At 38.1% G+C, this 13,919-nt stretch overlaps 1 protein-coding gene across 1 annotated transcript in view; it reads right to left on the bottom strand.

Moving 5' to 3' along the window:
- Positions 1-1,935: 1,935 nt before the first annotated feature.
- The window catches only part of slc6a1b (solute carrier family 6 member 1b), a 35,658-nt gene continuing 23,674 nt past the window's right edge, over positions 1,936-13,919 (bottom strand). The window contains exons 13-15 of the mRNA XM_060835514.1: positions 6,663-6,763; positions 5,489-5,656; positions 1,936-4,052 (exon numbers count right to left, since the gene is read on the bottom strand). Of these exons, the coding sequence (XP_060691497.1) occupies positions 3,948-4,052; positions 5,489-5,656; positions 6,663-6,763 (374 nt within the window). The 3' untranslated portion in view covers positions 1,936-3,947. The remainder of the gene's footprint in view (positions 4,053-5,488; positions 5,657-6,662; positions 6,764-13,919) is intronic.

Below are 13,919 nucleotides of genomic sequence, written 5' to 3'. Positions count from 1 at the left end.
GTTAGATCATTTGGATCCAACTTAGTGTTATATTATAGAAACCTCTGATGGACATCAATATACAGTGAAGTCAGTGCCTGTATATGCAAGACATACTGAGCATTGCAGTAGCTGCTTCTGCAAACAGTCGGCTTGGGTCACTGAATTTCAATAAGCTGCTTATCATCTATGGGTATGGTGTGATTGACTGACTTCAGACAACATTGAGACAAAACTATTTAACTGTAATAAATTGATTTGCTTTCAATTTTCTAGTGTTATAGATCTTGGATTTTGCTCTCCCTTATTTTGCCCATTCTTAATATGTGACTCTATGTAGTGTGTAGCAACAGATTAATCAACAAGGATCTTGTTATCAATCGTTATAAACCTGAGCTTTTTCAACAGGCATTAATTAGTCAAAATTAGGAGCAGATATGTTTCCTCCAGTTTGGTCTGAGTTCAGTAACTCTCATTGGATCACTGCTTCTATCAGAGCTACTACCACTGAATTGAGTGAATTTAATACAATTGAAGGACTAATCATAGATCTTTCTACACTGTATGGCTCAGCATGACACTTGGTGATACAGTGTTCCTTGATAACAAAATCATTTAGATAGGAATAAATCATTAAATGTGACTTTCAAGAAGGACTTTATCTTAATTTATGACACCAAAATAGATAATATAGTGGGCAATGAAAAAGATTATCACAGACTACAATGGGACATTGATTACATAGACCAATGGGCCAAGGAGGTGGACTTTAATTGAGGTAAATGTGAGGTGTTGCATTTGGTAAGGAAAACTATTGACTTCTACATTCAATGGTATGTCCGTGGGAAGAGCCCCAGGGGTTAAGGTGCATTGTTTCTTTAAAATGGAGTCACAGGTTGATAGGGTGGTGAAGAAGGCTTTTGGTACCATTGCCCTTCATTGTTCAGAACATTGAGTATGGGATTTGCGACATCATGTTATGGCTGTACAGGGTATTGATGAGGCCACTTTTAGAATACTGCGTACAATTCTGAATGCCCTTCCAGAGGAAGGATATTGTTAAACTTGAGAGTGTGTAGAAAATATTTACAAGGATGTTGCCAAGACTGGCAAGATGGAGTTTTGGGAGAGGCTGAATATATAAGATGCTTTTTTCCCCAAAGGATCAGAAGCTGAGGGGTGACCTTACAGTGGTTTATAAAATCATGAGGGACATGGGTAGAGTGAATAGCCAAGGTCTTTTTCCAAGGATGGAGGAGTCCAAAACTACAGGGAATTGGTGTAAGATAAGAGGGGAAAGATTTAAAAAGGACCTGAGGGGTAATGTATTCATGCAGAGGGTGATGTATGTATGGAAGACATTGCCAGAGGAAGTGATGCAGTCTGGTACAATTATAACTTTTCAGAAGGCATCTGGATGGTTATATGATTTGGTAGGATTTAGAGGGATATGAGTCAAATGCTGACAAATGGGACTAGGTCAGATTAGGATGTCTGATTGAGATGGACGAGTTGAACCATAGGGACTGTTTCCATGCTCTATGACACTGTCACTCTATTTGCAAAGATTGTGCGTCTGGTGATAATTTATTGAAAATTTAACTTAAGCTTCTCACCTTGAGTTGGTCAAAATTCTTCAGGTGAGAGGTTTCTGATGTTTTTTCTGGTTGTGACAAATAAATGAAAGTGCCAACTACAGCACAGATATGGTTTGAAGATTTGGAGATGTTGGACTGGGGTGTACAAAGTTAAAAATCACACAACACCAGGTTATAGTCTAGTGTGCTGCCAATTAAACCTGTTGGACTATAACCTGGTGTTGTGTGAAGACATTGACTACAGAAAATATTTTGCTTCATGTAAGGAAGCTAATCAGGTTTTTTAACATACATTTACTTCCATATAATTACAGTGTAAGATAAAGTTTTTATTTGCTTTCCAAAAATTGACAACATATGTATGACAATCATGCGCTGGTATCAATAACGCCATTTAGAACTTAACTACACCATTTAATATATACGTTGAAAACTGTACATTTGATCAATTTAACATTTATAAATCTACAAAACAATACTCTTTTTACTAGACTCATTATATATTGAATATATTTTATACAAATTAAATACATAGCTGACGTTTAAAGAGTAACACTTTAATAATTTGTTTGTGTTAAGAGTTATTGCAGTGTTAAGGTCTATGATGGAAGAATTATTATTTCTTTGACAAAACTACATTAAATAAGATGCAGACATTTACACTTAATTTTTACACACTTGCTATACAATAACATTTTGACAGATATAGTTGTAATAATTTCTTTAAAAGCAACCAGTGATTAATCAATGCGCATGTACTTTCTATGCTTTTACTTAGAATACATTGTACAATATACTAAATTTTCTTCCGTGGTTCTGTTTCCCTGTCACATTTGCGTAGCTGCCATAGACACAAGCTGATGTCTGTCTCAAAGTAGAAAATTGTTGAAGCACTGCCTTGATCGACTGCTACATGATATTATGAAATCAATAGTCATTGACCACTCCCTGCATTATAAAGTACACTGTTAATGCCCGCTTCTGGATCTTCAAATGTAGCAATTTCAAAACATTTGCTGCGACTACTTACTCAATACTAGCTGAAATGAAAGATAATGCTGAAATTAATACAAAGTTTATACAAATATTTAAATATATTCAAATGCTTACCTAATTGAGATATAATAGCTGCTTTTGACCATGGGTGTTTGAAAGGAAAGAAAATGAGGATTTGGTGTACTTGGGTAATTCATTAGTCAAAGCTGAGTTACAATATTAATGCCTTGGTTTTAGCACCAAGTGCTAATTTGGTTAGAGATAGTTTAGCTTGGGAAAATGAATAAATGACACAAAACTAATGTTTTCCAACATCAAATGAACAAAAATTTGGAGAAGCCAGGACAGTGATATAATGTGATACTGCATACTGCATTTCCCCCTCTATCATTCCCTCTACATGTGCAGCAACATCTTGTCCTTCTCCCAGACTACTTACATCTACCTTTACATTCCCCATTTCGACCGACCTATCCTATAAAACTTTGATACTTATGCCCATCTGTATTATCTGTGCTGTCAATTGTTATTGCAATAAATTAATGTTCTTTCTACGCATTCTTCAGCAAGAGACAGTAAATGAACATAATTAAAGGCTGGGACTACCTTGGACACTAATTTAAATTATAAAATGCTATTAACAGTATAGAGAAGAATTTATTTCCATTCCTTCTAGTATCAATATTTTGCTTTCTCTCACTGGAGAATAAAAGTGAATCCTCACATTGGCATCTGACAGTGTTACTTAGGTGGACCAGTAGGTGAAGACGAAAACATGGGGAAAGGGCTGAAAAAAGTGGATGTAAAGTGGACAGGGAATTCTGACAGTTGGTAGCATCCACTATCAAGAGTGTAAATGTTACAGGAAGAAAATCAAGTACTATTCTGGAAAATATGACAGGACCATTAAAGAGTAGATAAGAAAATTCTATAATTTTATTGCAAAACCATAATTCTGATTAATGGCCTTAATGCTATAAACTTGACAGACTGAATATGTTGACGTGTATAAAATAATCACGTCTATGTGGTCATAAAATCAAAGGGTCCTACAGCCCAGAAGGAAGCCATTAGGCCCACCATGTCTGTGCCAGCTCTTTGAAAAGAAAACTATAGCTTAAAAAAATGCTAACAGTCTGCCTCTATTGATGGTTCTCTGCCAAAATTACTTTGTTATCAAAACCTGATCTGAAACATTTTTTGTTAAGCATTTTACTGATGTCCATCAACAAAGGTTTATAGCCTGTATAACTATTGATCGTATTTGTGATAGGAGGTAGGTGCACAATAATGTAACTACAGTCCTTGGTCTCGATCAACCGGTGAAAGATTCATTTTCTGGGCAGTGTTAGTATCTTATATTTAATAAATAATCTACATATAGGCTTCATCGCTTGGAGTGTTGCCATGCTCTGGCTGGTCTGGTCCATTCTCCCGGCGTTTTGTGTCCTCAGTTGGTTGAGTCATAAGTCGAAGACGCTATGAATCAAAAAGATAAAAGTAAAACCTATTTAAAGGCTTGGTTTTGTGGACAATAATGGCTTTTCTTCAAATATTAAACACTAATCTCACGTCAAGAATAAGAGTTCTTTTGGAAAAGTCCTAGCTAACAAAAATGCAAAGCTACTGTTTGTTCTGAGCAAACAATATCAATCTTATAATTAAATGATAAGAAACATTTGAATGGGGTGTCTTCAATGTGACGAAACTCTCAACCTGTTTAACCGAAAATAAAATAAAAAACATATTTTCTAGTTGACATTTGCACTTCATCCAAGTGAAAAATGAAATGCTTAATTCACTTCAATAAACTTGATATTCTGAAGTGGTCTTAATGATCATATAAAGGCAATTGAACCCAGCGAAATGCCGTCCTGTTGAGATAACTTCAAATTCAACTTTTCCTGTCCTGGGATACCTCCTGTTTCACTTTAGCTCAGATTGAAGGATCAACTGATAGGCAAGTGAAAATGCAAGAAATACAGCAGAATTTACACCCTGTTTGCACCAACCCTTATATTTACATCAGCAAGTTATGTACAGTAAATGAATGGAGATCTAAAAGGCCAAATCTCTAAGATTGTGAAAGTGAATGACTGACTATCCTGAAAATTTCCGTACCAAGTAGGAGACTTGCTTATCATTAAAGATGTGCAACTACATTTTTTAAAAAAACTTTGATATTTTCTTCTTTCACTAAAGAGGAGGATATGGTCAATGTAGGTTACTTGGAGATTTCACAGGATTTAATGTTTAACAGATCTCTCTGGATCAAGGTTCACACAGGAATAAGGAAGCCAGCTTTATGTTTAAGTTTTATCAACAAAACAACTGCTGGAAAGATAAAATTCATAGATGTTTGCATAGGATTTATAACCCAATGGGTTTGGGTGGCACAGTGGCACAGTGGTTAGTACTGGTGCCTCATAGTGCTAGAGATCCTGGTTCAATTCCCGCCTCGGGCAACTGACTATGTGGAATTTGCACATTCTCCCCATGTCTGCATGGGTTTCCTCTGGGTGGTCTGGTTTCCTCCCACTGTCCAAAAAGATTACGTGAATTGGCCATGTTAAATTGTCCGCAGTGTTAGGTGAAGGGGTAAATGTAGGAGAATGTGTCTGGGTGGGTTGCGGGTAGGTGTGGACTTGTTGAGCCAAAGGGTCTGTTTCCACACTGTAACTAATCTAATCTAATTCTCAAAAAAAATAGTCCTATTCTGATCAGGCATTATTGTGTCTTTCTATCTCCTGTGATGCTTTGTGTTTTCAGCATTTCCTGTTTATTTCAGAATTTCAGCATTTGCAGTATTTTAATTTTGTACTTTTCAATTTGGATGCTGGAATCCTGGTTACTTTTCAGGAGTTATGTTCACAATAAAATGTATCAAATGTGGCATATTAACTGTTTTCACATACCTGTTTTAAAGAGCCCTTTGAAGTGAGGAACAAGTAACCCATATAGCCAGGAATCAACATCATGGATGATAACGCCATAAACCAGCCCACACCTTGGCCCCACTTGGGAAAAACATAACTTCCCATCGTAAGTGGTGTCATTTCAATAGCACTGAAGAGAAATACACCCTGGGAATCAAAGAATTCTAGGATTCATATAGCATCTTATTTTATCATGGAAAAACATTACAAAGCACGCAATGCATTTATTTGAATCATAGTTACTGCTATTAAATGGACACAGTTCAACAAAATCCTGAAGTAAAAATAGAGAGCATTTTCTAAATTACAACAGTGATAACATTTCTAAGGTCATTCACAGGGCATTAATGCTTTGATATATCTGAATAGTGCTATGTAAATGATAATGCACCTAACAGTAGTGTTGGGTAAATATGGAGCTGGGTGCGTTACTCTTCAGAGGGTCGAAGTGGACTTGTTAGGGCGAAGAGCCTATTTCAGTACTGTAGGGAATCTAATCTAATCTAAACTCCCACAATCACCAATGTGATAATGACCAGATAAGCTGCTTCTTGTGATTTGCACCAAGGGACAATTCACCTGCTCTCCTTGCCATGAAATCTTTAAATCCATGTGAACATGCAGGTGGGATCACGCTACCACACTGGAATATAAACGTGGGTTCAAACCCTGGACCCAACAAATTCCTTCAGATGACCATGACTGTGTATCTGCTCCTTTTAGCTGACCAGCCCCAGGTGCTGTATGCAGCCTGTGTGCCTTCATGAAAACCATACCATCCCCCTGAATAAGTGCTTGATGAGCTCATTAGTAATGTTAATTGGCCTAAATATTGGATTGGCTATGATCTCAGGCTTGCCTCCTGAATCTTGGTGAAACTGACTGATGCCAGGATATGCGTCAGGAAACCTGTATGTCACTCAATGCCCTTCTCTGTTCTTGCCCCAGCAGAATCTAACCCATTCCATTGTGTACACTGCTGTCAAACTATTCCAGCAACTGAGGCTGTCCTGAAGACATTCGCAATTTGTGGCCACTGACCTTATGACTGACTTGTGAAGTAAGTTTTGTGATGATTGTAATGGAACACATGAGCAGTTTGTATTTACTAAAAATGAATAATTTTACATTAAGATAGCAAGCTTTGCCTTACCCCCACGATAATTGGAGTGAAAAATGACCAGCAGAGTTTCCACCACAGACAGGGTTTGTGGCCAACCATCTCCCCGATGTTGTCAAAGAATCTGTTCACGCCTGAAGAAAAAAATGTTAGATATTCAGATAGTAAATAAGCAAATACAGTGATATGAAGCACATTCATGTCCTTGTAGAAACAAGCACACTCAACACTAGTTAATTTGAATGTAATAATTCAATAAGTAAATCTGTTAACTTATTGAATAAATAAAATGTTACTGCCCTCTGTGTAAAGGGTAGAATCAGTATGTGAATTAAAACACTGAAAATGTTATAACAGGTATTCTGCACCTGAATACGATATTGCTAGCATTTGTTTTCTCCAACAGTGCAGATTAATTAAGATGTGATCTGAAAACTAAGTAGGCACTCATATGCATGTTTCATAGCACACAATTTATTGCTGGGTATTTTTTAAAGCAGTGTGGACAAATCAATATAGCATAATGACATTCTGAGAACAGATGGGATTTGTAAACTGTGTAGTTTAAACAAACATATTTTGTAGAGACTGTTTATCAAACTGGATGTCAGAGGTATATCCTTCACAAGTAGAAATAGGTTAATCTTTCATAGTTAACGATTTCTGAACAAGGTGCACTTGAAATGCATGTTTATGGTTAACTTGTGAATGAAACAAACTACTTTTCAGTAACTAATAATGGACCATTTGATAATTATGGTACATTTTTAGGATTAATTATCCATTATTCTTTTCAAAGTTGCCCAAATTTATCACTCAGTTATTAATTTCAAAATTCTAGATTGACATGCTCAGCAGTTCCACTCTCTCACGTCATCAGTAAGTATCTATCTGCTGTAATTGATTATTGCTGGCTTCCTTTATATTGCCTTCCAATCTAACTGCTTCTCTCATACAAAGACAAAACATGGACTTTTGACTTATTTCACTGGTGAAAAGATAGCATGAGCATGGGTTATTTGTAACCTCCCACTGGGTCTGAATGGAATCTCAGTCTAAGTAAATCTTTTCCAGCAAATCGTGAAACAAATAGGCTGAGGTGGAAATTAGTTTGTCAGATATTCTGGTCCTGGTGACAAATTGTATATCAATATCATACCATACCTTTCCATTGCTTTTCATTCCAAATAAACATAGGAAAAGCCAAGAAAATTCCAAAGATTGACTAGAGTATTTAAAAACCAATTAGTTTCTAAGAATTTGTTCTTAGATATCCATTGAGAGTCATAGAGATGTACAGCACAGTAACTTCAGTCCAACTCATCCATGCTGACCAGATATCCTAATCTAATCTAGTCCCATTTGACAGCACTTGGCCCATATCCCTGTAAACCCTTCCAATTCATAAAACCATCCAGATGCCTTTTAAATGTTGTAATTGTAACAGCCTCCATGACTTCCTGTGGTAGCTCATTCCTTACATGCATCACCCTCTGCTTAAAGGAGCCACGAACCTGCATTCCAAGGTTTACACGGTTCTCCCCGTGTCTGCGTGGGTTTCCTCGGGGTGCTCTGGTTTCCTCCCAAAGTCCAAAGATGTGCAGGTCAGGTGACTTGGCCATGTTAAATTGCCCTTGGTTTGGAGCATTGGTCAGAGGGAAAAACAGGTCAGGATGGGTCAGTGTGAAATGGGTTTACAGAAAGAACCAAAATGGAACTGACATCTAAAACATGGAAGTTTGAAGAAACTATATAAAATAGACAACAGCATTTCAGCTGCCAATTGGACAGAAAGGCCTGTTTCCACACTGTAGGGAATCTAATCTAAAACAATTCTGTCCAATTGGCAGCTGAAATGCTGTTGTCTATTTTATATAGTTTCTTCAAACTTCCATGATTCAGATGTCAGTTCCATTTTGGTTCTTTCTGTAAACCCATTTCTCTTTTGATTTTCAGTGGAAAATAGTCCCTCACCTTTCCCTTAACAATACAAGCAATGAAAAGAAAATTGCTTAAGTTTTCCTATTAAAATAACTGAATATGTTATGCCATTAATAATGTGCAACTTGCTTTTCAACAATAAATTCTGATGAGACGTCATTGACCAGAAACACTGATTGTGTTTCTCTCTCCATAGATGCTGCAGGAAAGATTGAATATTACTGGCACGTTCTATTTCAATTTTGAAGATTGATTATCCTGATGGTTTGAATCATGCCTTGTTCTCAGAGGGAGCTGAATAATAAAAGGTGTGAAATTAGATTAGAGTCCATACAGTGTGGAAACAGGCCCATCAGCCCAACCAGTCCACACTGACCTTCCAAAGAGTAACCCACCCAGACCCATTTCCCTCTGACTAATGCACCTAACACTATAGGCAATTTAGCATGGCCAATTCACCTGACGTGCATATCTTTGGACTGTGGGAGAAAACTGGAGGAAACCCACGTAAACACGGGGAGAATGTGCGAGCTCCACACAGACAGTTGCCCGAGGCTAGAATCGAACCTGGGACTCTGTTGCTGTGAGGCAACAGTGCTAGCCACTGTGCCACCCCCAGTTAAAGTCCTGTCTAAAGTCCTGTTTAAAGTCTGCCGTGGTAAAAAGATTGTGATAAGGCTAAGTGTCCGCTGGAGTTTCCACTTCTTTTGTCATGGTTCTTACACCAAAATTAAAAGCCACCCTCTCCACAATATGTAAGCATAGCAGACAAAGCAATAAGAGCTGATTAACATTGAAATGTTCTTTGTCGCGAACAAATATCCTCAAATAAAGCATACAACTTGCCCTAAAAGATGGAATGCTTGCCTCAATTCACTTTTTGCATTTATGGCTACTACAGCTGCATAATAAAGATGGATATCACTAATAGATTTCCTCATTGACAATATAAGATAGCTGATAGCATCATACTCACAAAAGCTGTATTAATTTGATGACAGCTGCAGATAATTTAATGGAAGCATTATATATTGGTGCCATTTCTATGACTATAATCCTAGAACTGCAATTATACTGAAGCTGCCATTATTAGACTATTAGCTGCACAGTATGATGCTCTGTTAGTATCAGTTGAATCTGAATTACATTGTTTCTGGTCATATTAAGGTCAGATGCCATGCTGTGCTGCATTTTTCCTTGAACTTCTGTTCATTAAGCAATTTATTTCAATGGCCTTGAAACTATGTCACAGAATACCAGGGTACATTTTGTCTTGAATGTTTTTTCTCCATTCTTTTTGCAGTAACAACTTGTTAAGTGTAAGCATATTAATTTCTCTGCTGCTGTAAGAACACAGAAGTAGACCTTTACACCCTAGAAGTCTGCTTTCTAATACAAATAGACAATGCCTATTTTGTACCTCAACTTCATTTACCTGCCTTTGTTTCACTTCCCTGACTCTCTTTAATCAATAAATATCAAGCAAATTTAATACTGAACATCTTCATTGACTCAGCATCCATTGCTTTTTGTGAGCACCAGGTTTGTCCAACCCTTTATTGGATAAAGTGTTTCCTGATTTCATTCCTGCACCCCCAGTACCTAGAAGAGGGATTCGTGGCAATGAATGTACCCATAAAATGTTGTAAGGCCAGCCACCAACATTATAAGAATTAGTAATTAACGTAAGACTGAGCTGACTGATACTGAAGCTTAGCAACAACTCAAAGCAGCATGAGTGAACATTTACCCTCCAACTTTATCATCATTTGTCAAGTAGCTTTTCCTCATATTTGTGCTATAGTAGCAAACTACCATGAACCCAGAGTCAGAACCTGACTATCACTCTGCTGTCAGGCTACAATGTTTTTCCTGATTTACGTTAAATAAGTAAAGCAGTTCAAACTGGAAAGTGCACCTGAGACAAGCTTTGGAAATTGTCTCAGAGCTTGCTCCCATATGTTTACAGATGAGGTAGAGGTCTGATCCCTGGGCTGTTCTGACACTAGTATTGTTGCATACTTGGATCCCAATTGTATCAGTGTAAGTGATACTGCATCATGGGAAATGCTCAAAGCTGAGAATGTCTGACATACATTCAAAAAGTTCAAAGCTGACCTTATAGAGGTTTACAAAATCATGAGGGGCATTGATAGGATAAATAGACAAAGTCTTTTCCCTTGGTCGGGGAGTCCAGAACTAGAGGGCATAGGTTTAGGGTGAGAGGGGAACAATATAAAAAAGAACCAAGGGGCAACATTTTCACACAGAGGGTGGTACGTGTATGGTATGAGCTGCCAAATGAAGTGGTGGAGGCTGGTACAATTGCAACATTTAAAAGACATCTGGATGGGTATATGAATAGGAAGGGTTTGGAGGGATATGGACCAGGTGCTGGCAGGTGGGACTAGATTGAGTTGGGATATCTGGCTGGCATGGACAGGGTGGACCGAAGGGTCTTTTTCTACGCTATACATATCTACGACTCTACGACACTATCAGAATTTAAATAGTTACAAATGAAAAACATGTTTAGTTTTAGATCTGTACAGAAAACTATGCAAAATGAATGTAGATATTATCCATTGTAGATAGTTCTGTATTCTCTGGAGTTTAGAAGAAAGAAAAGTGATCTAATTGTCACAAGATTATAAAGGAGTTTAACAGGGTAGACACTCCATGTCATAGCGTCATAGAGATGCAAATGGACCCTTCGGTCCAACTCGTCCATACCTACATCCTAAATTAATCTAGTCCCATTTGTAAGTGTTTGGCCCATAACCTTCCAAACTCTTCCTATTCAAGTACCCATCCAGATATTTTTAAATGTCGTAATTGTACCAGCCTCATTCCATACATGCATCACCCTCTGCATGAAAAGATTGCCTCTAAGGTGCCTTTTAAATCTTTCCCCTCTCACTTTAAACTTATGCCCTCTAGTTTTGAACTCCCCTAACCTGGGAAAAAGTCTATTTACCCTATCCATGCCTTTCACGATTTTATAAACCTCTAGAAGGTCACCCCTCAGCCTCCAAAGGTCAAGGAGAACAGCCCCTGCCTAATCAGCCTCGCCGTATTGCTCAAACTCTCTAACCCTGGCAACATCCTTGTAAATCTTTTTTGCACCATTTCAAGTTTAACAACATCTTTCCTATGGCATGGAGAACAGAATTAAACAAAGTATTCCGAAGTGGCAACATGACCTTCCAACCCCTATACTCAATGCACTGACCAATTAAGGCAAGCGTACCAAATGCCTTCTTCATTACCCTGCCTAGCTGAAACTCCACCTTCATGGAGCTATAAATTTGCACCCCAAGGTCTCTTTGCTTAGTAACACTCCCCTGGGTCCTATCACAATTCCAGTCATAATTTGCCTTACCAAAATGTAACACCCCACACTTATCTAAACTAAACTCCACCTGCCACTCCTCGCCCATCAGCCCATTTGATCAAGGTCCCATTGTGCTCTGAGATAATTTTCCTCACTGACGGCTACACCATCAATTTTGGTGTCATCTGCAAACTTACTAATGATTCTTCCTATGTTCACATCCAACCTGTTTATACAAATAACAAAAAGCAGTACTCCAGCAAAGATCCTTGCAGCACACCACTGGTCACAGGTCTCCAGTCCGAAAAAGCAACCCTGCACCGCCATTCTTTGTCTCCTACCTTCAAGCCAATTTTGTATCTAAATGACTAGTTCTCTCTGGATTCCATGTCAGCTTAACTTGATAATTGGTCTACCATGTGGAACCTTGTTGAACGCCTTGCTGAAGTTCATATTGACCACATCCACTGCTTTGCCTTCATCAGCCCTCTTTGTCACTTCCTCAAAGCACCCAATCAAGTTAATGAGACATGACTTCTCATGCACAAAGCCATGATGACTATCCCAACCTCTCCTTACCTTTCCAAATACATGTAAATCCTATCCCTCAAAATCCCCTTCAACAACTTACCCATGAATGACGTCAGATTCTCTGGTCTGTAGTTTCCTGTCTTCTCCTTACCACCTTTCTTAATTAATGGCACCACATTGGCCACTCTCCAGTCTTCCAGCATCTTACCCAAGTCTATCTGTGATACAAGTATCGCAGTAAGGGGTCCAGCTTTCTCTTTTTGATCAGTCACAGGCCATGGTCTCTCGTGAGTCCATGGGTATGTTTGACTTCTTTGGGGATCATTTGAAGACATCCATAAAGTGTTTCCATCGCTTACTGCGAACCTTCTGCCATGGCTGAATTCCAAATAGAGCAATTGCTTTGAGAGTTGATATCCAGTATACACTTAACATGTCCTGCCTGACAGAACTACTTTTGAGTGAGAAGACATTAATGTTCGACAAGTTGGTTTGGGAAAGGATGACATTGTTGGACCATCTTTCCTGCTACTATATTTAAAGAATTTTTGCGAAGGCTGCACTGATGGTACTTCTCCTGTACTATAAGATGCCTACTGTAGATTGTTCATGTCTACGAAGAATTAAGTTGCCTTAGGTCCACTATTGCCTAGCAATCTATGAGCATAGTCATTCAGGAATTGCAGAGTTGACTCAAAAGTAGAAATGGAGTCTAAGACCCATCCTGAATGGTGAACATGCTTGATGAACTATATAATTTTCTCCTGCCCCTATCCCTTGTGTTCTTGTTTATTTGTTGTCCTGAACTATAGTGAAGCTTTCAGAGTCATATTGTAGATATGTTGGTATTTGTTTAGAATTTCTTTGAATCCTCATTTAATAATGCAGACCTGCCTCCTTGAAGAGTATGATTCACTCTGTCATCTTCTGGAAGATTACACAGAGGTGTGTCATATAGTCATAGAGGTTTACAGCTTAGTTCCAACTTGTCCATACTACCCAGTTTTCACAATTAATCTAGTCCCATTTGTCTGTTCTTGGTCCATGTCCCTCCATACCTATCCCAACCATGTACCTGTCCAAATGTTTCTTAAATGACAAAATTACACATGTCTCCATCAATCTGAGACTTAAGTTAGTACTTCCAACACTTGGCAGACTTTATGTATCTAACAATTCTTTCATCAACCAACTTTCTCATCCATTCATTGGGAGAGTTGTCCCAACTTGCTGAGGTGAGATCAGCATATCAGAAATTGTTGTAAATCTGAGGATATTATCAAATATGATTCAAGTTGTGAGGTTGAAGAACAATTAGCATTTGTTGTAAAATCCTTTGGGATACACTTTAGGGTCAGATTGTTTCTTTCTGCTGCATGTTGGTGTTAATAGAATGCAGGGCTGAGATTCAATTCCATTGAGAAAAGGGCACATATGAATGAAAAGGCATTTTATTGGGCCAAAAGTTTGAAAGCGAATCGGTC

The sequence above is a fragment of the Hemiscyllium ocellatum genome, chromosome 14 (assembly GCF_020745735.1).
Source record: "Hemiscyllium ocellatum isolate sHemOce1 chromosome 14, sHemOce1.pat.X.cur, whole genome shotgun sequence".
In the NCBI taxonomy this organism is placed as follows: domain Eukaryota; kingdom Metazoa; phylum Chordata; class Chondrichthyes; order Orectolobiformes; family Hemiscylliidae; genus Hemiscyllium; species Hemiscyllium ocellatum.
This window is presented reverse-complemented; position numbering and strand designations above follow the sequence as displayed.